Here is a 25,967-nt window from a genome sequence, read left to right as displayed (position 1 = left end):
ATCTTACAGATAAAAACTTCAATACTTCAATGTAAAAAAGCGAGCTTAATTTTATCGTAACTACTAGAGATGCATCAAATATTATGTTGGTATTCTGCACAATCAGCAGACCAACTGAATATTCAGTTCAGCTAAATACAGTAAAATCCCTCTGATGCGAACACTAACGGGACAAAATTTTGTCCGCAATAGAGAGGGGTTTAATAATGTTGATTGCATTAGAGCTGGGGAATTAAAAATTGTCCGCATAAGAGGGGTGTCCATTAGGAGGGGTTTTACTGTACTTCCATATTTGGCAACCAAATGGCAAACAAATTTAAAAGTTTGATAATTGGTACACAGACATTTTTTTTTACACTGCATGAAAGTTGGAATGTAGTACTACAATGCAAAAATAATTACAATTATTACTTATTAAAATTTTATCACATTCTTTGTAAATTTATTGTAAGGGAAAACACTTGGATGTTAAATTTCAATTTTGTTGCTTTTCAATTTTCCTTAAATCTTATCTTTACTAATAATAAAGCTGAAAGTCTCTCTGTCTGTCAGGATCTCTGTGACACGCATAGCGCCTAGACCGTTCGGCCGATTTTCATGAAATTTGGCACAGAACTAGTTTGTAGCATGGGGGTGTGCACCTCCAAGCCATTTTTCGAAAATTCGATTTGGTTCTTTTTCTATTCCAATTTTAAGAACAAAAATATCATAAGATGGATAAGTAAATTACGAAATTATCATAACATGGAACCGTAACATGGGCACGAGCCAACTGGCGAGATACGAAATTATCATAACGTGGAACCGTAACATGGGTACACGCCAATTGGCAAGAAAATTCACCATACATTATTTGTTAATATACAGGCGAACCAAAAACCTTTAAAAATTTTCTATTACCGGCAAAGCCGTGCGGGTACCACTAGTCACACATAAAATTAGCCTTACTATTGCAAATTCATAATGTGACACAGTAACCAGAAAATAGTAATAAATATATGAAGTCAATTAAGTACTAATCAACATTGACTGCTAATTTTTTAATATAAAATATGCAGCTAGAAAAAGATAAACACTTGGATATTAAATTTTCATACAGTAATTTCTTAAGTTTCATACCATATGCAATAACAAATATTGTTTCAAAAACCCCTTAATTAAAATTAATCATTGTAAGCAATGTTTAATATTCTTTTGCACTGAAAGAGAAAAAATAAAAGTATCTGGTATTGTTAGAACCTCATTCCCTAATTTTAGTGATAATGATACAATTTTTTATCAGTTGCCGAAGAAATTAACATAGCAGAAAATCACTTGAATAAATTGTAATTTGTAATGATATCTTGAGCAACTTGGGTTAGCATTTGTATGTAAGGTAGATGCAAGATTCTTTGTTTATGACATAACATGCTACCATGATTATCAGTTATTAAGTTATATATCAGGAAAGAAATTATCCATTTATGCAGAATAGTAGATAAACATGGACCAAATAAGCCATTCATTAAATTAATTTGTTTTTGCATTTGGAATGGTTGATTTTAAATTAATAATTATACTTAATACAGGTAAATTTACAATGTTAAATTATAATGCATTTAGATTTCTAAAAAAGATTGCCCTTTTCTATTTGATATTGGCTTGAAATTCAAATATTACACAAACACAGTTTAAAATTTTTAAACAAATATTTATTATTCAGCCAAACATCTCTTTAAAATTCAACCGAATATATCTTATTCAGTGAAATACGGTATTCGGTGCATCTGTAGCAATAGCACCAACTCCATGGGGCTTGACCCCCTCCCCCCCTCTCCAATAATTTGTGTGTATGTGTTTTTTTTTTTTTTTTTTTACAGGAAATGGCCAGTGCTTTACTTGAAGAAGAGTTTGTTTGTACGTGAGGAGTGTCGGCGACAATTGTGAAATTTTTGAGCAATGTGTAGGCCTTTATGAAATTCCAGATATTAAAAGGCAAAGACCCTACTTAATTTACTAAAAGTTGTTCTCGTATGCCTGGATTTGCCTTTTCAGGTTTTAAGAGGACTGCTAATGACGAGGCATTGCGCCAAATATGAAGATGTTTGCTGAACTTTGAATTTTGGCTTTAGATTTATAGCCACAAGCAATATACCGTCGCCTTAGAGCAACAGTAAGGTATCTAATCCCAGAAATACCACTAACTTACTGTTACTCTGAGGCGACGATATGTCCATTGCACTTCTAACCAAAAAATTTAACTGTAAAAATGCCCCTTAAGACAAGTGACATGGTGTAATTGAACCAGAAAATATATATAAAAGCTGTTAGATTCTTATACCTTAAAAGTAACTTGTCACTATTGCTGGTTCATGCAAGTTACACACATGGGTCATTCTTCAAAAAAGTATAAATTTTCTGTCACACGGCTTTTACAGTAAAAACTTTAAGGAACAATTCATTTAACAATGATTTTTAATTTCATCAATAATATATCTATTAAACCATGCCAACAATTTTTTTATAATAATTTTTATTTTAGTATCAGGGGTCTGGCCAGAGGATATTTGGGTCCGTTAACGGACCCTTCACAAAAATCCGATCAACCAAAACGGACCTTTCACAAAATCCCGGTCAAACAAAACGGACCTTTCACAAAATCCCGATCAAACAAAACGGACCCTTCACAAAATTCTGATAAACAAGATCGGATCTTTCACAAATTGTTTATTGAAAGAGCAAATCAGAAAGCAAAATAACGCATATTTCTGTGTATAAACCGATAATTTTTGGAACCTTTTTTTAAGTCAAATTAGAAGGATCAAAATCGGCTAATTTTGAAAAAAAAAAAAAAATCGGCACTCTTGCGATGCTTCTGCAAGCGATAAATAATTGCTACTGCCAAATAAATATAATGGTTGTTTGTTTTATCACAGCTAATTAGCAGCGGTGTTGTAAACTTTTCTGAAAAGGAATTGGTAAGCACTTTTCTCCTCGCTCATGATTTAATAAACAATAATAATATATATCTGCGAAATGAACTTAGAACTGCAAAGGGATAGTAAGGGTGGGGGAAAAATATGATCGCTTCAGATAGGGTTACCAACTTCAAAATTATAACCACTTAGCGTCTGGCGTTGAACCTTTATAATGACTTGACTCGAAAATATTCTCATCATTTTACCAGCTTGTCAATATTTGCGTTTTTACGGGTGCAATGCGATGTTTAATTGTTATTTTGGGAGAAAATTATATGGGTTTTGATTTTTGGATGCTAACAAGGATGATTAACTTTAAACAAACCCTTTTAATTACCGTTTTTTTTCTTTAGATGTCTACATTTTGAAAAATGCAATCTTTTAACATCCGATATGAGAATCATATTTTGTTCTTTTTTCAAGCTAACTTCGCTTTATTAGGATGCAAATAAATGAAAAGTCTCTTTATTTCTGTTAGAACTCTCATTTCAAATTTGTAAAGCAAAATTCCATTTTCTGTTATGAGTCAAAAATTAAAATGATGAATAGATGGTTTATTTTATTTCATTTATTTATTTATTTATTTTTTTGCATCAACTGTGTCCACAGATATTAATGAACTGTTTATCATAGGTCTCTAAAATGCAATTTTAAAATAATTTTATCAAAAATATTTTTTTACAAGTCGTTTTTATACTTCTGATGCCTTCACTTTGAGAATTGCGATTTCTTTGCATCCGCTATGGGAATCCGATTTTTCGAATTTTTGATGATTATTACGCTTTGTTAAGAGGTAAACAATTAAAATATCCTTTTATTTTTGTTAAAATCACGGAATTTATAAGTTTTAAACGAAATTCTGTGCTTTTTAAGAGTGTCTTGGGTCAAAAAATTAAATGCTGAACCCCCTATTCTGAACTTTATGTTATTTACTTATTTTTTTGTTACAATTATTTTAAATGCTGTACAGAAATATTTCTAGTATAATTTGACATAATGTAGAAGGGTAGATAAATATTGATACTTGAGAGGGCGATGCTCCCCCCCCCCAGGCCAAATATCGGAAAAACACTCCAGAATGATTTTCTCGACAAGGAAAACACTTAACTTTAAGTTGAATTGATGCAGTTCGTGCCATCTCTAAATTCTAAAATTTCGTTTTAACATTTTTTTTTTTTTGCGAAGTTATTTGATTTTTCACAAAATTAATTCATTTTTCACAAAATTATTTGATTTTTCACAAAAAACGGACCCTGTGAAAAATCCTGGACAGACCCCTGAGTATATTTTTAGTTCATAGTATGAATTTTCACCTCCGCGGCATGTCACACGCCTGGTATGACTGTTTATGTTGCTTAATAACTTATTTAATTAAAAGTGTATACTTATTTATTATTCCTTTCACAAGTGTCGCAAATACTAATTGTTTCAGCATATTTATTTTTTTTATATTGTATTTTAGTTCGTTTTAGTAGGACAAGGAGTCATGTCACACAATAAATTCTTACCTCCGTTACCTAAACACAAAATGCCATTCCTCATTAGCACGTGGTAGTAATGACATCAAATTTTTGTTTTCCATCGTACAAGGGAGCCCCCTTGCTTATTTTCAGCCATAATTGAAGTTAAGAGATTTTTGTTGAAAAATAAGATAAATTTTGCTTTGAAAACTTAGTGTGGTTATTCTGACTTCTCACATCCATGAACTTGAATTTCAGGGATGTAAATTAATGTAAAAAAGAAGTGAACGTGTTTTCATATGCTTAACATGGGCAGATTGTAGCAACAAAAAGAAAACTTTTCCTGAAAAATGTATCCATTAGGCCTATATTAATGGAAAATTCCTCACCTCCGTGACAGATCTTATCAATATCATTATTTCTGAGGTGAAAATAAATGACAGAGGGGAAATACATCAATAATAGGCTTTCTAACAAAATTATAAATTGCTAGTATATCCTCAAATTTACAAAATACTATTTTTAACATGCATTTGAAACTACTAATTACGCTGTACTTTAATTAAAAGAGCTTAATATTATTTTCCCACTAATTATTAAAATAGTTGATTCTTTGTCCAATTTTATAAAATTACTACTTTGATACTAAATTGGCCTCGACTGTTACATATTAAAAGTTTTTCTTTTTTTTTTTAATTTCTGTGACAAGGCGTTTTTTAATTATTTTTATTTATGAGTAAAATAATTGGAACTTAGCTGGGCAATTGTTTATGGTTACTTCTAATAGGAAGCACTTTCATGTAAGAATAAAAAAAAACAAAAAACAAAAGGCTTCGAAATTGAAAAATATTTGCGTTCAAAAGTTACGTTTTCCGGAGAATGATCCACACCGAAAAATATTCAAAGGATAAAAATATGAAAAATAAATCTCCGGGATTCCACACCCCCTTGACTCCTCCCCCTCGGAGAGGTCTGGCCCTCTCAATAATTTTTGCAAGTCAGTGCCCCTGATATGTAGTAAAAACTCCAATTATATTTAAGTTAAATCTAATTTTTTAAACAAAACTCCATTTCTAATTTATTTGAGAATTATATTAGATGAAAGTTAATTAATAAAACAGAATGAATAAGAAAGATTTATTGTTTACTACTTTTAGATAAACAGTAATCCAGACATAGGTTACCAGCATCATAGCTTCCTTCTATTAAAAGAAAAAAAACTGAAAATCTTGTTGAATATCTAGTTTTACAAAAAGTTCACCAAAATATTTTTGCATTTGATTCTAACCATTTAAAATTATCAGACATAAGTCCGAGACATAATGTTTGAATCACCTCTAGCGTTTTATTTTTCGATAGCATTGAAATTTTTAGATATTTACTGAAGCTCAGCAGATTTAGGAACGAAGATCAATTATCAGAAAAAAAGGAATTGCAATAAATTGGTTTTACAAAATGAGTTGCAATATAAAATTGAAAACGACTTGGTGGTTTGTTCTAAAATTCATAAGTTTCACCATTGGTTTTCCAACCCCTTAACCTCAACTGACTTGTAGGGTTTATAGAGACAACCACTAACCTTTCTTTTTTTTCGACTTTAATTTTTGTGAAATAAACGGTCTAAAGTCGAACAATATGTCCCACAATGTCCAAAAATAATTTCGATACATACAGATTTTTTTCGATATATGGAAAAAGTTTTTCTATGTAATGAATATGGAGATTTACTAAAAGTTCATTAAATAGAAAATTTTGATGTATGGAGAATTGACTGAACAATTTTCAGTCATGGAAGAAACATAAGCATAGAATAAGTAAAAATAAAATAATAACATGGAGTCAAAAAATACTTTTATTTTCCTAATACTTCAGTTTCAATCAATTTTTTAAAATATCAAATTTCTAAAATGAGATGTTTTATCATGTGACATAACAAGAGCAATTATTAATGGAACTGGAATTGTAAGTTAAATAAAATATTCAGTAGCCGAAATTTGGGAATGTCCTACTAGTGACTTGTTCATTTGTGACGTCAGCAGACAAAATAAAAACAGTGACTGGACGTCTTTCAAGATTATTTTTTCTAAGAGGGAAAGTAAGTAAAAATTAAGAGAAAATAGCACTCAACCATGTTTTCACAGCCATGCTCTTACAGAAAAAAAAAAAAAAAAAAAATGAGAAGTAACCCAATTTTTGATTTTGAAAACAGCTCCAAGAAAAATTCCCTAACTGCACCACTGGATAAATAACTTTGGAATAGCTTGTTTTTTGACTTTCACAATATATCAGTAGTTATTTCATGCAGTAACCAGCTTTTTCAAAAAATAACTAGGTAAAGCATGAAATTTTACATTTATTATGTTCCTCAACAGACTTGTCCTGTTTTCCTTGAAATGCTTAGTTTTTCCATGAAATAACGGAACCATATACTTTACATATACAAAATAAACTATACCTTGAAATAATTTATTAACAAGTTAAATAAAAATTTCCAAATGTTCTCCCATTGAATTATTTGAATCAATAGGCAACATTCAGGGGTGGATACAGCTTCTGATTTTAAAGGGGGTCATTATCAGAGAGAGAGGGGGGGGGGGCAAATTTGTGCTGAAATAGGGGGTTTGAGGAAACTTTTTTCAAATACAGGTACTTAAAATAGTTTTAAACAATATTTGATCACTTTAGGGGGGGGGGGATGCTCTGGATCCGCACTTGGCTAAGTTTTAATTTAATATTTTAATTGAATGATTACATATAATACAAAAGATTTGAAAATACTTTTTCAGATTGTTTTTACAGAAGCTAAGGGACACCATGTTCTAAATTTACTTTATAATTTGAGTACATTTCAGTAAATACAATGTACTTTTTGTGAGACGATATAAAACAATCTTAGAAGAGAATTGAAAATAAGATGCTTACCTCACTGAACATTAACTATAACAGAGGAATTCAGACCTTAGAGTAGTTTTAATAATTCAGCTTTCTTGATGATTACGAAGAGAAAAACACTGAAACATATTTCAAAATTAAAAATTAATATAAATTATGTTAGGCATAATTTTTAACGAAAGCAATGCATGAAATCATAAATCATTCTAGTATTCACTCGAGTTGTACAGTGAAAGGGACTCAGGGTAAAACAGATTTTGAAAAAGGCATTCACCTCCAAAAAATCAGAACTACAGAACGCATGGGTTTATCAGTAGATCTATTTCAAACAAATCTAAGAAGGATCTTCTACCTTTAAATAGAAGTTTGGTAAGACCTCTTTTGGAGTATGCTGTTCAGTTTGGGTCTCCTTATCTCAAGAAAGATAATTCTTTACCGGAAAGGGTTCAAAGAAGGGCCACTAAGCAAGTAAAGAGATGAGTAAAAATATGAGAAAGTGTATACATGTACAAATAAAAGCAATTAAAAATACCCGCAAGCATATTTTCCCTGTTTTGCAGGAAGCTTACAAAGGAAATACTTTTTTTTTTAATTTCATAACATATTTCTAGCGGCAGTTCCGCTCGCATAAATGCCTTATCTATATTTATACTTAACCAATTTGATCGAAAATTTGGTCAGTATGTTGCAATTAGTGTTTTTAAGGTGGATTGCGATGCGTTTTAACTATTGCTATAAATTCATAAATTTTTATTTTTTGCATAAAACTTATTTCTTTACAAATAGTAAAAAAGGAATTCAAATATTAAATGCATTGAAACATATTCAAATTTAAGTTAAAAAGTACGGTATGTAAAAATCAAATGTCTAATATAATCTAAAATGTATATATCAAAACTTTTGTTACAAGTTGGTTGTAAACCTTTGCTACTACACTTGCAGAAAGAACAAATGGTTTCTTCCCTTTCTCTACAAGTTCAGGAGGAGTTTGCACATTTGAAGCAATTACATAGTGCAATAACACTTAACATACTGCAATACAGTCATAAATGTCTGCAAGTTCTTTCCGGGTCCAAATCCTTTGAACTGTTGAAAAAATAAATTCACCTGGCGCTGGTGCAACCAGAAAATAATTTTAACAGCGTACACTTAAAATGTTTCCTATCTGATAGGGAGAGAAATTTTTGAAATTGTAGTCCTACGAACACAGGTTTAGAGTGTCTATGGTGATGTTATGGGGAGGAATATTTCGTGAGAACTTCTGAGGAAATTTTTAGAAACTGAAGTTTTAAAAACGCTATTGTAGGCAATACTTTTTTGACATGCTTAGGGTAAGGGTTTAGCGGCATTTCTAATCGATTTTTTTGAAAACTAGAGTGAAATCGATCACCTCTCTCTCAATTTTTCAAAATTAAAGTTCCAAAACGCAGATACGGAGAAACTTTGAGGATGTTAGAGACGGGGGTACTCTAAGGCTCTCCTCAAAAAACATTTCAAAATAGAAGTCCTAAAAGACAAAGTTTTTAAGCAGTATTTAGTGACACTGGGAGGAGGGGTTTAAAGCTCTCCCTGCCCCCCTTTTTTTCTGGATTTGTAGTTTTCTCATTTTCAGATTTAACACGGGAGCATTAGCTCACTCTATTTTATGGGGACTGAATGCTAAGCGCCTCAATCACCGTTCTAAAAAATTCAATTTTTGATGAATTGGATGGTATTAGAGAAAGGAGGTTCGAGGGTCTTGTTCTGAGTTTTACTGAAATTGAAGTATTAAAAACACGACTGTAGACCACATTTGGTAACGTTTGAGGCTCGGCAGTTTTTCAAAACTGTACTTCCTAAAAAAGCAGTCTTAAACGAATTTCAATGCTGTCAGAAGGTGAGGTCCCCTGGAATTTTGCGAAATTGAAGCCCTGGAAACAAGATTTGCGACGCTCTCGAATAGTATTGGTTAGGAGAGGGGCTTCCAAAGCACTGCATTTTAAAGACTTTACATTTTCCCCCAACATTCTATATTTTTTCCTATTAAAATTACTTCATTTTTCCAAGGCATGTTCCTTTCTTCTCTTTCACAGAATGGAATGTCTTTTGAAACATTAATGTACTCGGACTTCTGAGGAGGAGCAGGCACCGCGCCTCTCCCCCCCCCCCTACCCCGAGGTTTCACCACTGTTACATGAGTCTAAGTCAGCAGCCCCATTGTCAGTAAAATGTCGTTGAAGGTTTGTGTTAAAATAATATCTCAATATATGATCTTTAGCATTTATGCTAGTAAGCAGGAATTTCTCAATGTCAATGTTCTTAGCCTGATTCAGCTATAATCTTTAAATTAATCTAAACATTTACAAAATTACCCTCTTTGTAATACCTGAACCAAGTATTCTTCTACCAATTTAATGCTTTGTTTTGCGTAATACTGGTCAGATGTCACACCAAAATCTCCAAATACTCGTATTTTACAGTTGTGCAATAAAGACTACAGAACAAAGGTAGCAGTATTTTTTTTCTTCTTTTAATTTGGGGACTAGACTGTTTCCCTTCTTTTTGGACCCATGACAGAGAGCCATATGTTTACTCGCTGGTGCTTGTAAATGCCTCTGGCAAAATTTACCAGATCCTCTCCCCCTCCCCATGTTGTAAGACTGGGGGTTAGAATATTTGTAAAGGAAAAACTAATGTTGTATGTTCAGTAAATTACCGCCCATTAGCCAGGGCTAAAGCAGAAATACGTGAAATACACCGCCAGCTCAGTCATTTCCAGCCGAGGACTGCAGTTTCGTGCTTATTAGCACTCATCAGCCCGGCATAGGAAAGTGACTGAGCCGGAGATGGAAAACCTCTTAAGGAAGCCAAGAGTGCGAAACAAACTGGTAGCTAATAAGGAATTAGCAGACCAGACGAGTGACCGAAGCAATGGTTCGGTTCAACTCGAATATTGAACGCGAGGCAAGGTATATTCAGTAAATTAGCCCTGGCTAATGGGCGGTAATTTACTGAATATACCTTGCCTCGCGTTCAATATTCGAGTTGAACCGAACCATTGCTTCGGTCACTCGTCTGGTCTGCTAATTCCTTATTAGCTACCAGTTTGTTTCGCACTCTTGGCTTCCTTAAGACGTTTTCCATCTCCGGCTCAGTCACTTTCCTATGCCGGGCTGATGAGTGCTAATAAGCACGAAACTGCAGTCCTCGGCTGGAAATGACTGAGCTGGCGGTGTATTTCACGTAATGTTGTATGGTTTTATCACAAGAAGAAAAGTTTATTCCTTTATTTAATTGCAAAATGCGTTGCCTCCTGAAATAAACCACCATTGGTGGTGGCAATTGATCAACAAGGAAACAATCAATATTCAGTAAATTATTATTTAATTTGCTATAGGAACTTAGAGACGAAGCTATTTACGTGGCTAGTACATGTGTTCCAGTTCAGTGCTTATTTATCCCACCCTTTAACACCTAAAAATGCCAGTGTAAAGCCACTAAGTGCTCACCACCTTGTTTTATCGACTTCTTTTGAAAAATATGCCAGTTTTTAAAAATAAATGACTCTATTAATCAATTTCAATTGTCAACCAAATACACGAGAATGCATAAAATCCCACCTATAGGATTTTTATCCTATCTGTTAAGCTTTTTTAGTGAGTATCTCATTACTTTTTTAGTTTGATTAACTGTTGCATTGCTTTTTTTCTTCCTTTCTAGTTTTATATTTTAAATGTTTTATACTTCTTGTATTTTGTGAAATTTTTAAGAATAAGCTTATTTTTTCTGCCGGAAGCTCCGGAGGGGGGGGGGGGGGACTGGGTCCCCCAAGAGGGCGTCAATCTGGGCTCTGAAGGCCCTTTGGGAATCTAGGTTTGTGCAAAAAATCAAAGACGCACAAGTTCGAGGGCGCAAGAAAAAAAAGCAGAAGTTGCGCATGTTCAGGGCGGTAAAAAGGAAACAAAGGCAAACAGGTTCAAGGGTGGAAAAAAAAAAACCAAGCCGCAAAGGCGCATAGAAGGGGGAGGGGGGTTGGCCAGGTTGCCCCTGGAAGCACCACTCGAATTTGCTCCCCCCTGAACTTGCTGCCTGGGGCAAGAACTCTTGGGGGGGGCTTGCCCCCCCCCAATAGATCTGGCTCTGCTTAATACTTTAAAACATTGAAAAACTTTGAAGCTAAAAAACTTTTAATCCTTTTCGATGGAGTAAATAAATGTGTTACAGTAATCAAAGGAAATTCTTGCAAAACAAGGAGAACTGTTAACATTTTATTTTCGCAGAGAGGAAATAGCAATTTCAATATCATAGCGAATGCAATTTTCAATTCTTTAACAAAATTATTTCCGTAAAATGTGATAAACAAAGTTTGGGTATTTTTATTTTGTTTAATGAACTTTCAAGAATTTATTGAAAATATTTCCGTTGAAGCTTTTTAAAACAGAGCGAGAGTTATCAAAAGCAGCATAAAAATTACTTTTTGCATTAAAAACTGGGATGCAGTCAATGTTTATAAACATGCATAGTTTATCTGTAATGGCGAGTAATCGAGATAAAAGATTGACCAGTTCAAAACTGAAATTTATTAAAAAAAAGCTAATACATAGGTGATAATACCTGCATTTTTCATGAAATCAATTTATTTTTACTTAAAAATTGCATTTCTTAAGTCTATACACCTCAGATTAATACTGTAAGCAAAATTTTAAAATTAAACATTGTGCTTCTCTTAATTTGTGCTGCAGTTTAAGATTAATAGCGGGAAGTTTAGAAATTTTCAGTTTCGTAGTCGCAGATGAAGTTGACTTAGAATTTCAGACTTAATAAATTGGAATCTATCTAGTGTGAATACGCATATTGGCCAGTATTTTTTTTTAATGTAAGCATTGTATTTTGCATTTACGACTGTTACATATTTAACACTAGAAAGACGAGGTTTTGCGTATACCTAGAAAGACTAGCAGCGGTCACTTTGACTGCCATACTTAAAAGATTGGAAATTTCCTCCTTTCAGGATTTTCAATCATAGAAAAGATTTGTTTCAACATGTCAGAGTTTAATTAAACAATTAAATCGTAATATAGTCTGCAAATAAGTCTCAAATAGTTTTTTTTTTTTTTAAATTTTATGTTCGATCAAGTGAAATACACATGCTTTACACAATTGGCACTGAGAAAGAGCAAATTTGTACAAAAAGAGGAAATTTTATTAGCATGTAATAACTAACAAGTACTATAATCAACCATGCATGTGTTTGGTTTAAAAAATATCTAAATATCGTAAGATACCGTACATTACTATCTTTTACAGTATTTTGAAATACTTATGTTATCACGTCACCTGTATATTAGCCATTAACAGTTTTTTTTCGGCAATCAGAACAAATGCTCGTAGATTTATTTCCGCATAGTTTAATTTCACACTATTTTAATCTTTTTCCCGAGGTAGATACTTATTTATATGCAGCAAAATTGATCAGTGGAGGTGACTTGGAGGAAATTGGAGAAACAGCAGTTCTGTTTTTGAAATTTTCCCCTTTTTTTGCGGCCCTTTTTCCTTTCAATACGTTTTATATTTTGAGCATCAGTTTTTATTAGTGAGGTGTCTTCTAATTCTGACTCAGAAGAACAATCCTTTTCTAGAAATCTAAGCTCCGAAAAATATTCGCAATAATCATATGAAAGCAAACTCTTCTCATCGCTAGGAATATATTTCTCTTCAAGTCAGACTGTTCATTCGAACCATAATCTATTTTATATAAATCTACAACAGTTTCAGGAATTAATGTTCCCATAAGTTTTTCTTGTCAACGGTTCTTCTCGAGATCATGAAGATAATTATGTGACTGATCACTTCATTATCATCGAAGAAAATAAACGTCAATGCTTCAAGCATTGGTGCACAAAAGAATTCCAGCAAACATTTTTGGAATTTACCTGTTTATATTTACTTCTTTTTAGACCCAACGTAATTTCACGTGTCCAGTCACATGCTTTTCAAATTTACCTTTCTCAACTTTTCCCCCTGTGCAGATAGCAGAAAACTTAAACCATGCAAACAGCAGGTGTTTCGCATTTTCCTAACAGTTCAAAGAATTAAACCTGACCAGCAGGTACTACTCAAGCTCAAAAGAACATTACAACTAACAATAGTCCATAGTACACACAACTGATAAGAGAAAAAAGATGAAAACGGATGCATAAAGAAAGGTTCACTTAGCGGTCAAAATGACCATAGTCAGTCTTTCTAGATATAAACATTTATAGGAACTATAATAATAATCCTAAAGAAAAAAAAATACTGTTGTAAGATCTTAATAAATAGTTAGGAAAAGTCAATGAAGGAAAAAGAGTTTGAAAATTAAACGCAGCAAATATGAGCATTTGAAAATCATTTGCGGTCAAAATGTACGCTTCCGTCTTTCTAGTGTTCATGACACTCCCCCCCCCCTCCAGAAAATTAATGTGCACGAGCCCGTTTGTTACAAAATGGGCAAAATCGTTTTCACGAAAAGAAATTTGTTTTTTTAAATATATTGTTAAGAAATGAATTTGTTACTTATTATTTCATTTAAAAATTTTGCAATCAATAAGTTTTTCTTCAAAAACTGAAAAGTATTCAATAACTTTGCCTACTTGATATAAATAACAAAAAATCTTGGAAAGTGCATTATATTTTAAAGTAAGCAAATTTGTGTAATGTTGTTAAGTACATCCGAAAGTTGTAATGCCTGAGCAAATTTTAAATCCACGATTTGGGGGGAGGGGGGGAGGGACAAATAACAGCTTTTGGGAGTACCACGAAACCAGAACCCTTCTGCATGGAATTCTGGGAACAAGGGAGGAAAATCTTTTGTGTCAAAAACAGGTCTTTTTAAAAACCTGGCTTCAATACCTGATTTATCCTCCTACAGATTCAACCTGGAGTGAAGCCAGGCATGCATAGGCAGGGCAAATGTGGTAGTTGAGCGAAAAAGGTTGGAGACCCTGGCCTGGAGCAAAGAAGAGTCAGAATGGACATGATTTAGTTGTTGAAATTCATCGAAATGAAAGATATCAAATTTTTGTACAGAAAGCGGGACGAGGGGTCATTGTTTTAAGCTATTCAAATCGCAGGCTAACCAGAAAATTAGGTAAAATTACAAATTTAGTACTACGGTTGTGGGCTCTTGGAACAGTTTACTGGAAGAAGCTGTAATACGCAAAGGGATAGATAGCTTTGAAGAGGACCATTGATTTTCATTGTGGAATAATAAACTGACTAGATCTAGCCTAGCTAGGCCCAGAGACTTACTGACCGTCACATTTGCACTTGTATTTTATATACTTCAGCAGTTATGCACTAAATCAAATTAAGAGAAAATAGTACTTTAGTAAAGTAATAGAAAGTACATTAGTAGATCAAAATCATCTCACTTAATATTTACAACAGAGTAAATTCTGGAACACTATGCGTGATGATTATGATAGACTAAACACTCAAATTTTAAAAGTAAGTTAATATTCAGCATCAATCGACCATTCGCAGATAAAGTAAAAAATGAAAATCCTGAAAAACACATTTAAATACTAAAGAAAAAAACAGTACCAGCGTAACAGACAAACTTGGAAACTAAAACTCTATTGAGAACGAGATAAGACATTGTTGACATTTTTTAACAGGTTGCAGTTAAAAGAGAACTTTTAAAGAGACTACGGTTGCGTTCGATAAGCGACCGGTAGCTAAGCGGTTAAATAATGATGTCACCTCCAATGTTTTGCAAACGTCACCAGCTGTCACGTGACAAATAACCGATCTACGGTGCGCAATATTTGACAGCTGATTTCGGTCTAAGGGCGCCGTAAATTGGGCTCCGGGAGCTTTGGGCACCCAGCATTTTGGGGCTGTAACGCAAGCAATGGATATGTCTTAAGAAGAATTCTCAATTAAGTGGGGGGAGACTGTGAGGACTCTCCTCTTCTCTATTCAGCGGCGCTAGTGTCGCGTCTTCTCTATGTACTTTAACTTCTATGTTGTGTTTACTACGGAAAGCAGAGCAGCGCCATGTTTAATACTGTAAATACGTGTATGTTCGAATAAAGTAAATTAAGTGTTTCTATCATATTTGTTCTATCCAGTAACATTGCCTCTACAATTATATGACGGTCACCACAATATGATTCTAAACTCAATTTCTATCCTCGTGAATTTTCCATTATGAGATGTGGTGGTTTCTTCGACTTTACACATCATTTGGTGGATTTAACAGCTGTTTTCACACCGTATGCTGGAGACTTGACCGCTTTTACCATAGAAGGACTCTCACTATTACCTTCCAGAGAAGAAGGAAAAAACGGTTCTCTTCGACGAAGACGTGGAAGATATCGACAAATGCTGGCAGAGTTTCGATGCTTTTCCGTTCCTATCGCCACCCGCCGGGAAAATGGTGGCATGTCGATCGTCTGGCATCGAAGTGATTTTAAAACGTATGAACATTCCTTTCATCAATTTGAATATCTGTGGTTTTCCCGAGTTCGATCCTCGATGTCGTCAGGACGATCGCCCGTCCGTCGTCATGCGGAAATTACACAAAATTCCATCGTCTTGTCATAGGCGGATTTAGAACCAAGTTCCGGGGGGGGGGGGGGGCAGGATTTTTTTTTTAGGTGTATTGATTACAACTGGCTGGGATTTAGACTCTACGTGTCCCTAAGCCATTTCAGGTTTTGGGTCTCTTTAGTAGTCCGGCAACTTTTCTGTCTGTGACAAAAAAAGGCCATTTTTAAAGGCTCCTACTCCCCACTATTCTTTAAACATAAGGTCTAAGGTGGAATAGAACATCCCCAATTTTAAGGGGTCCTGGGGTTTCTCTCCCGGAGGAATTTTTGGAAAACAGATATAAAATTCTGCTTTTTGAAGCCTTATAAGGGGTAATTGGAGCTACAAAAATATTGGAAACAAATAGCAAAATATTCTTTTGAAAATTAAGATAATACACAATAAAAATTGTTTTCAAGTTGACAAATCAATGACAGCATTCCTCAGAGAGAAAAAGCGAGGAAGAAGAGAAGATTATGCATTGTTATATTTGCTTACATTGGTTGACTGTTCAATTCAATTAGTTTTTGATCTTGCCTCCAACCCACCCACAAATACAACAATGAATTAAATACAAAATGATCAGTAGTAAAAAATGCTTTAAAAGAAATGATGTATACGTATAGTTAACAAGAGAGCAATATGCTACCCATTTGGAGAATTCATAATTTATACACTTGATAAGAAATAAAATTAAAGCATACTTTGCTTAGGAATTTCAAAGACTCATGTATAATCCGTTTCAAGGACTCGAGAACAATTAAAATTATTAAAGGCACTTCATTTGCCCTTTCCAGTCCCTGAAATTTAGTATTAGATTTTAAGGTTTTCTATTTTAAGTTTTAAAAAAAAACTAGATTTCTCATTACAACAACTTTTTTTTTTCAATTAAAAGCAGTGCAAAAAATGAAAAAGAAATAGAGGTAGTGTTTTTCTCCCCCTGTGCTGAACAGATTAACAATATGCAGTAGATGCAAAGTAATACAAAAGAATTTCCTAAGTTATTGCATTTGGGAAACTGTAATATATGAAACATGTGAGTCGCAAAAATTTATCTCAAGTAATGTGTTACAGAAACATGAGAACCATTATTTTTACATTTTTGATGCAGGATGTGGCAAGGAGCTAAATTTGACACATATCGACATTTCTCCTTTTACGCCCTCCCATATGTTATAAATTAAGTTTGTGGTTTGCAGAGTAGACACACTTTTCCAAATATTCAAGGTTTTCAAGCACTTTAAAAAGAAATTTATTTTTTCAAGTACTTTTCTTTTTTTTAAAGGAACAAATGATGAGACTTTTGGTAGTTGGGGGCCTTCAACAAAACGGGTGCACTAAGCTATAGCTAGTTTAGTTTATGGGTAAATCCGTTTTTTTTAGAAGTCTTTTTCAGTTTCTAATTTGTTGAAAGAATAGTTGATTATTCTAAGTATTTTCAGCTGATTACATAGCTTGTTCAGCCGATATTTTTACTCATGTACTTGCCCTAATGGTTTTCAATTCAAAGTAGTCGTTTTCAACACATTTCAGAAACCCGGTGACAGTTTTACTCTCTTGTAATACCGTGTACGGAGCCCCCCCCCCCCCTCCCCCATCAGAGAAGGACAGTCTCTATTCTCTACGTTTTCACTTCTGAACTATTAAAAAGGAAAAAAGATCATATTTTTTTTCTTTTATGATTTTGGAAGATGTGTTGTTACCATGTATCGAGTCCTCCCAAGACTGGGGGGGGGGGGCCTTGCCCCTCATAAATCCGCCCATGCGTCTTGTGCATGGGCGTCGCTGGCTCTTCTTTATTCAGGGGGATGATTGATGTAATGCAGAGCAATCACCAAGGGGTTATACCCCCCCCCCCCATTTTTTTGAAAACGGGAACTTTAATTTAGTGATGTAAAAAGAAATGGGAAGCCTTCCATCTAAAAATAAAAAGAATGAAATACTGAATGTAAGTTAGAATTAAATACCTGTGTGCTGAAAAGTAAAAGAAGACAAAACAAAGTTCATACCCACAAATTTTCAGGAAGCAGCAAGCATGTGTTTCTGAGTTACAAGAAACCCTTTTTCTATATTAAAGAAGGGAGTTTATGGATAACTCATTTTTATCGGTCGTGTTTGTTCATCAACATGATTTCTATATATATTATCTGTGAAGTTTTATCAGCATTAAGGGAACCAGGACGTTCTTGGCAACGAAAAGTGTCAAATTTTTCGTTGCAAACACGAGGTGTTTATCCGTTTAAAAATCAAGTGTGACTTAGAAGCTATTGTGTATAGAAAGAATGTAATCTTTTCATCATAAACCTGTAAAAATATTTTTTCCCTTAAGGAATATTATTTTGAATAGTAAATAGAAAATATATAGTTGCACGATAGTTTGAAAATTCATGACTGCAGATAGGTATGCTTAGCAAATACAATTCTGAATTAAATCACTCTAAACTTCAATACTATACAGGCAAAAGGTCACAAAATACAGTGAGCTTATTATTTTTCAGTTACCTTCAAATTAAAAAACCACAAAAAATGTTAAAATATAGTATTTCATAAAATCCCGAAAAAGTACGATATTTTTAACTAAAATTACCCTCCTAAAAATACAATATTACCTAAACAAAAGAAAAAATAAGTTTAACACATGCAAAATGCTTGTATATGTTATAATACGAAGTTTCATAATCATACATTGCATTGATATGAATTTTATCTAAGCGTACCTAAAGTTCAAAAAAATGTGTTTTCTGAAAAACGGGGAAAACGTGTTGACCTTGACAATGCTGGTAAGCATGCGATACGCTTCCCAAACTGCTTATGCAGACGCAATTTCTAAGTTTACGTTTTGTAAATAGAAAAAAAAAGAGTAAAAGTAACTGAATCATGAAAAATTTGATGAAAGAAAACAGTGGTTTGTTAACATTCAATCCAGATACCGTCCCTTTAAAAGGGGCGTGGCTTTTTTGTTTACATTTCAAATAGTAAATTAATTAGCTTTCGGAATTTGATACCCACTCAATACATACATTTTTGGAATCAGGGAAGTGTCCCTTATTTTATGCAGCTAAAATTAAAAAATTGATTTTTTGAACGTATAAAACATCCCGGTTCCCATAACCTAAAAACGTTTTAACAATGAAAATCGATAAAAGCGGATTTTTTGCAAATTTTGTAGGAACAGTATTAATGAAAGAGCGTTTTTCTTTTAAAACTTAAAATCTTCTTTTGTTGGTGAAAATAATTTTTTGAAAATACAAGCAAAACTTATTATAAAGGTTGTTTTTTTATATATTTTTTGATATTCCCATTCGGGAACGTTGATGTTCAAAAGGCTAAAAATGCTGTTAAAAAAACCACCTCAAAAGAGCGTATTCTTAACATTTCAATAAGATAACTGAAAATAAAAAGTTAGTCTCTAAATGAGAATCTTATCCCATTAAAAGCAAAGCAAACAAACATTTTTGAAATCTTGGACCCTGTGGATAAAATAGTTGAGTGCATCAAGAAAAAATGCTAGAAAATAACCAATAAAATAACAATATTTACACTTTTTATTTTCAAGGGAGAACAACTCAACTTACTTCACAAGCAGCCGTTTTAAATTTCCAAAAAAAAACTACTTACTAGATAACGGACCTCCCCTCCCCTGGTATTTTCTAGTGCAAAATACCAGGCATTCCCTTAAAATGCAAAGAAATTTCGAGAGTCGACTGAACATCGAACACAAAATTGAATATCCATTTGATCACTGATCGTAAATATATCAAGATAATAGTGATATAAAAATATCAGTAACTTCAATGTTAGTTTATAGCAGCAGAGTTATTATTTTTGATACATTTTGCATTATTATATTATAATATATTTTATTTATTTCTTTAACGTACTTTTTTCGTTTCGCATTTACTATAAACAGTAAAAATAACATGAATAGAAAAATGTGTTCTTTTAAATCGGTTTTTATCTTTGAAAGATAAGGAAGAACAAATTGATTCATTTCTAGAAGAATAATGGCAAAATAAGCTGTACGATTCAATTTTCAAAGAAACAACAACTATAATTAACAATGTACGTGAATTCACACATTGACCTAAAATATACTCAAAAACCTTTTTCTTCAAAATAACAAATTAAATCAAAACTTTATATCTTTCACTTTTCTTTTATAGTCTTATATCAATGTTCATTTTGTAAATGAATTTAATTATCTAGAGAGAATTATTTAGGTTTTAGATCAAAATTAGATGTGCAAGGAAGGAGCATTCTCCTCATATTTGAGGTTTATAAAAAGTAAAAGTTAAAAATTCAGCTTTTATTTAGGTTTTATAATTCTCTGGATATTTTATAATCCTAGATTATTATTAATAATCTTGATCAATGACTGGGAATTGAGTAAATTTTTATCTCTACATCAAATATTTAAATAAATAAAACTGAATTTTTATACTAATAACAATATAATAAAATATAATTTTAAAAGAAATTTCTTAAAGGTTCTCATTGCTGCGACATCTGTCCCGGTAGATTTTAAAAACTAAAATCCAAGCTTCATAATTAATAGTTTTTAATTGATATCTCCGCTAATTATTATCGGAGGATTATGTTAAATAGCCAAACATGAAGACGGGAAGATTACAAATCCATCAATACCTGGTTCGATGGTCAGTTCACTGTCTTTCGGGAAAAGAAGCTTGGACATACATAGATACGCTCAGTTTTTAATTAGTTAAGAGATTAAAAGTAACAATTACCTTCAATTTGATGTATTACTTGCAGCAATGAAACAATTTTTTAAATTTCAATCCTCATGCCCACTTTTTTCGTGGAATTGCTCCAGCTTAAGTTTTTCAATGATATTTCCCGCCTGAAAATTTCTAGCACTCCGAGAAAAAAAGTTACTTTCAAACGACTTCTACCTTTAATAAATTTGTAGAATTTTTCTTTCAGCTGTATATCCTCAAAAGGCATTTTTAGAGAATGCATTTATAAGAAAACACCAGACCATGAGACTGTCAAATGCTTTTATGTTCTCACAGAAAATATCAAACCTTCCCGAAAACACTTTTCCTCAAGCATGAATCTTAAAAATTTTAAGTAACATGCATAAAAAAAGAACTTTTAAACAAAACTCAAAACAAACTTTTTTTATTGTTCAATACACAATTTTATGGAACAAAATCTAGCAAGAAATATAATTTTATGCTAGAACTTTCAAACTTAACACATTAAAAAATGTTTTTCAGCAATTTTAAACGAGCATTGTCAACTGGGATGAATTTTCCCACTTTTTACACTTTTTTTTTTATAATAGAGAAAAATCAACCTCTTAAATATTCCTATTTTGACGATTGAAAATTGTTAAGCGACTTGCCAAAACACAAAAAATCTCCACCGCCAAATTCAGGAAACCAATAATTGATTTTTAAAGGATTTTTTTAAATCCCATGTACAAAAAAGTAAAAAACGTCAAAGAGAAGCCGACTTTACTACACTCGTCAACTTTCCAAGTAGACTTTGCATTCACAGCTATTAGCTTTCTCATCAGGGATATATATTTTCCCTTTACCATTATTAATTAATAAAGGTCTATTAATTCACTATGAAGATTGAATTCGTCAAATGGCAATTCAATCCCTATAGGTGTCAGAAATAATGGTTTTAACCTTTTTCGGAGAAAGCAAGATTCAAATCTTTAAAAATGCATTACTTAGGCAACATTTCTGGTAACTCTGAAGAACCTGTCTGCACCTTATTCTGTCTTTTGTCAATTCAACGAAGAAAGCCCAATAGTGCGCGCTGATAAAGGGTGTCTGTTCATTAAGTTGCCTGCACCTTGCTGCCCAAGAGCGCTGACGTCACCACTGCTTGATAATGTTTATGAGTGTTATTAGTGTTAATGTTATTAGAGCGGCACTTTCCAGTATAAAAATAAAACCCTATTTCTGAAATTTGGCAACTTTCCTCTTACTTTAGGCAGAAAAAGAACTGTGTTAAATGTAAGGTGCATCCCTTACGTTTGCTTTTAACCTTCAGAAAAGATAGTTATTAACATTTGAAAAGTGGGCAAAGTCACATCTGCTGATGACTTGATTTTTTTTTCTAGATGAATATTCAAATCAGTCTTTGAAAAAATGATGAAATTTTTTTCAACAATTCTCTAAATCCCCCCTCCCTCTAAAATGGGAGGGGGGATAAATATTTAATGATTATATAATTTTTTATGATATTTAACCAAATAAAATATTTTGTTAAAAATTCGACTTCTTGTTTCAATGGAATCTCAAATTGTGCTTCAAAGTTCATCTCTGAGAACACATCTAAAAACATAACTCATAACCATGCCAATACAAAGTCCCAAATGCGAAATGAGAAGCAAAGGGATGCAAGTACCAAAATTGAATATTCGAAGACAACCAGTACAAATGGTAGGTGACCCGTTTCTCTGTTTTGGAACAAGAGATAGAACTAGTATCCCCAGTAAGTGCTGCTATACAGAATGATTTAGAAAAACTTTCAATGAAAACCTACCCAGAACCGGAACTTTAAACCCGATTTACTCAAAACTTGAAAATGTCCACTTTGCCTTTGCTTCTCACTATCTCAAATGTTTTCTTCTTCCTGAAGATTTAGAAAAGGTTTTTGAAGAAAATTCACAAGAATAAGGTATGCATTCTCAAGTGTTGTCTTTTCTGTATCAATAGAGAAAAATTTAGTGGGCAAAATTCACAGGTGTGCTGATTATCGCTAGTATTATGAATTTTTATATGTCTATGTGTCAAGAACAAATTTCGCATGCATACTTGCCAACCTTCAAAAAAAAAAAAAAAGATTCCACTAGAGGTACATAGGTGATTCACCTGCGACATATCTTCATAACAGAATTATTAAATTATGCTTTTAAGTAACATAAATACTAAATTTAAAGTGAAATGGGGATTTTTCATCTAGATGTAAGCTAATTGGTAGCAGCAAGACAAACATACCGCAAATAAAAAACCAAATAATAAGGAATGCATTTGCTTAAAGTTTTGTACATTCCCCAGTCTCTACCAAAAAAATAGCTACAAAAATTTAATTACTAAAATACACATAAAAAATCAACATATCTATACATATAATAAAATAAGATGTTTGTGTGTGTGTGTGTGTGGCGCGCTTTCCGGGAAAACGGTAAGGCCTAGAAAGATGAAATTTGGTATACAGGTACAGTTTCTGCCGAAGAAGTGCACCTCGGGCTTCGATTTTTGATATTTTAATTAGAAAAAAAGTTATTTAATATTTTATGTGTTTTTTTGCACTTTTTAGTACTTTTTACCTCACAGACCCCGAACCAATCGCACCACACAAATGTTTTTGTACTACAGTGTTGGAAATTTAATTTTAAATATGATGAATGAAAAAATTTTGAAGATAGAGCAATTTTTGTATTTTTTATGAATTTTTGAAAAAAACCTTCAATTTGCATTTTTTCCTGGGTTTTACATTTTTCTAATATCATCCTGCGAGAAGTATCAAAGCCTCATTTCTAAAATTTAAGTTGGTAATAGTAAAAACATTTCGCCCTCTTCAGAAGAAAAACGTTCTTAAAAATACGCAATAGGTTTTTTTTCACAATTTTTTTAATGCTGAACACATATCCAGACATGTGACTCAAACAGAAAGAAAAATACTGAAATTGCTTGGCTGTGTGAACTAACACAACACTGTTAGTATATTTTACTACAACTGAAAGCTCTCCTATGTATTTTTGTGTCTATATAGCAGACTATTTTAATTGGATGCATGAAATTAACTGGAATATATTGAATTTAACTTCCAATGCCCCCTCCTTTTTTTCTGCATACAATACTTTGCTCTAAAAAAATACTGAATTCAGTAAAAATACTGAAAAATCACATGTGTGCATATCTTTCTACGCATCGATCGAAAAAAGCATTCTTCAATCTTCTATGCTTCTGACGTCACTACTTGGATTTCGATTCGATATTTACGACGGAATCTTAATCACAAACAATGTTATTAATCTTTTTTTTACTATATAGCTTACTTCTACATTTTATGACGTGATGACCACGTGTTTTTCCGGCAGCGCTTGCTTTCTTTCTTTCCTTTTTTTTTTTGTTTAATTTAGGGAATGCATTTATTTCATTTTCCATCTCCCCTCCCCCCCCAAGCTGGACGTTTTGCTGTTTCAATATTGCGTTACATTTCATAGTTGTGCGCATTTAATTCAATAAAAACAGCGAGATTTTTTTTTCTTTGTCAATTACTTTACTTTTTTGCACACTACGGGGAGATTTGGAGATAACTTTTTTTGGTTCTACTTAAATAAAAAAAGCGGTTTTTTGAGTGATCTTTGTTTTTATTAGGAAATGAGCGGGGAGGTTAAACTAAATAGAGATGTAAAAGAAAATTTAGAGATTGATCGTAAAGATAGATAGCCGCCGAAGGCGGCAATCTTGGCGTAAAAATGTGAATGGCACAAAAAAAGATAAAGATGGATTAATTAATACTGCAGCCAAATTTGTTTAAACAGCCGCCGAAGGTGGCAAACTTGAAGTAAAAAGGTAAATGACAAGTTAGCCAAACAGCCGCCTTAGGTGGCTGCTTGCATAGAAAGGTGAATGGCGTAAGAAGGCGAACCAGCTGGTCGCCGCAGGCGGCTAGTAATGAAATAAAATATAGAATAAGTAGGTATAGGGTAGCACATGTTAAAAGAACTTCAAACTTTCAAAATAATTGAAATATTTTCAAGATGCAAAAGGATTGAAATCTGCTGCAATTTTCGGCAAAGCATGTGCTTCGTTAAAAATGCTATGGGGAAAGCTTTCTAAAAATTAATTTTTACTAAATGAGTTATTAATTGGATAAATTCTTATTCCCTGCAACATTAGTAGACTAGAAAAGGGCAATATCTATTGAGAAGAAAGTGAAACTTTTTGATGATTGACTGAAAAAACTGCAAAACGGGAGAAAACCGTAAGAAAACAGGAAATAGAAGCAAAAAACGGGAGTCTCCCATTTAAAACAGTAGAGTTGGCAAGTATGAATATGGCTTCTCACCATCAGTATGGGTTCTTAAATGTCTACGTTTATGATCCGACTGAGAGAATGTGAGTGAACACAATTCACAAGAATATGGTCTATCTCCTGTACAGGTTCTTAATGTTCAATCGTCAAAGCCAGATTGAGTAAATGTCTGATAACAAAATTCACAAGAATAAGGTATGTGTTCTCAAGTGTTGTCTTTGCTGCATCAATCGAGAAAATTTCTGTGGGCAAAATTCACAGGTGTACTCTTTATTGCCAGCATTATGGATTTTCATATGTCTATCTAAATGGTCAGAATGAGAAAATGCTCGAGAACAAATTTCACATGAATATGGTTTCTCACCAGTGTGGTTTCTCAAATGTCTACTTTTAAGTTCCGCACGAGAGAATGTGAGTGAACACAATTCACAAGCATATGGTCTTTCTCCTGTATGGGTTCTTAAATGTTTAGTTATCGCGCCAGATTGAGTAAATGTCTGAGGACAAAATTCACAAGAGTATGGTCTTTCATCCGTATGGATTCGCATGTGAACTTTTAGACTATAAGGTCTGGTAAACGTTTTCTGGCAAAGTTCACAGGTTCGCAATTTTTTCACCTTAAGATTCTTAATTCTAGATCTTGATGAACTTGTTGACTCTGACATTTTCTTAGTAATTGCTTGCCCTCCTTCTGCAGATTCTTCAATTTTATCATTTTTACTTACATTATTATAGTTTAGTGCACGTAATTCACAAGCAGATGTTTTCACGATGAAAAATTTTCTACGTTTCTCCATAGTTCTTTGGAGATCAACTTTTCTTCGATGTGTATTAATCAAAAATAATGGTTCTTGATATCGCTTTATGTATTTTCATCTTATTGTGAGTTAATTAAAAAATTATGACTCTCCACATCACTTTGGATGCTTACTTCTTTCGATTATTTTTGGTTCCGATAAGCTGCAAGAAACACCAAGAAACAATGTATTTCCTTCTCATTTGTATTTTCTAAAACACATCATTCTGAAAGGTTCTTGAAAGAACTTTTGCATCTTCTTTAGTTTGGGAAACGCACAGAAAC

At 32.9% G+C, this 25,967-nt stretch overlaps 1 protein-coding gene across 1 annotated transcript in view; it reads right to left on the bottom strand.

The window, feature by feature from the left end:
* LOC129227879 (zinc finger protein 271-like) overlaps positions 1-25,700 on the bottom strand; it is a 38,132-nt gene extending 12,432 nt beyond the window's left edge. The window contains exon 1 of the mRNA XM_054862499.1: positions 25,073-25,700. Coding sequence (XP_054718474.1) covers positions 25,073-25,683 — 611 coding nt within the window. The 5' untranslated portion in view covers positions 25,684-25,700. The remainder of the gene's footprint in view (positions 1-25,072) is intronic.
* Between the last annotated feature and the right edge of the window lie 267 nt (positions 25,701-25,967).

This window comes from Uloborus diversus, chromosome 8 (assembly GCF_026930045.1).
Source record: "Uloborus diversus isolate 005 chromosome 8, Udiv.v.3.1, whole genome shotgun sequence".
NCBI lineage: Eukaryota > Metazoa > Arthropoda > Arachnida > Araneae > Uloboridae > Uloborus > Uloborus diversus.
Note: the sequence above shows the minus strand (reverse complement) of the source record. Positions and strands in the feature narration are given on the sequence as shown.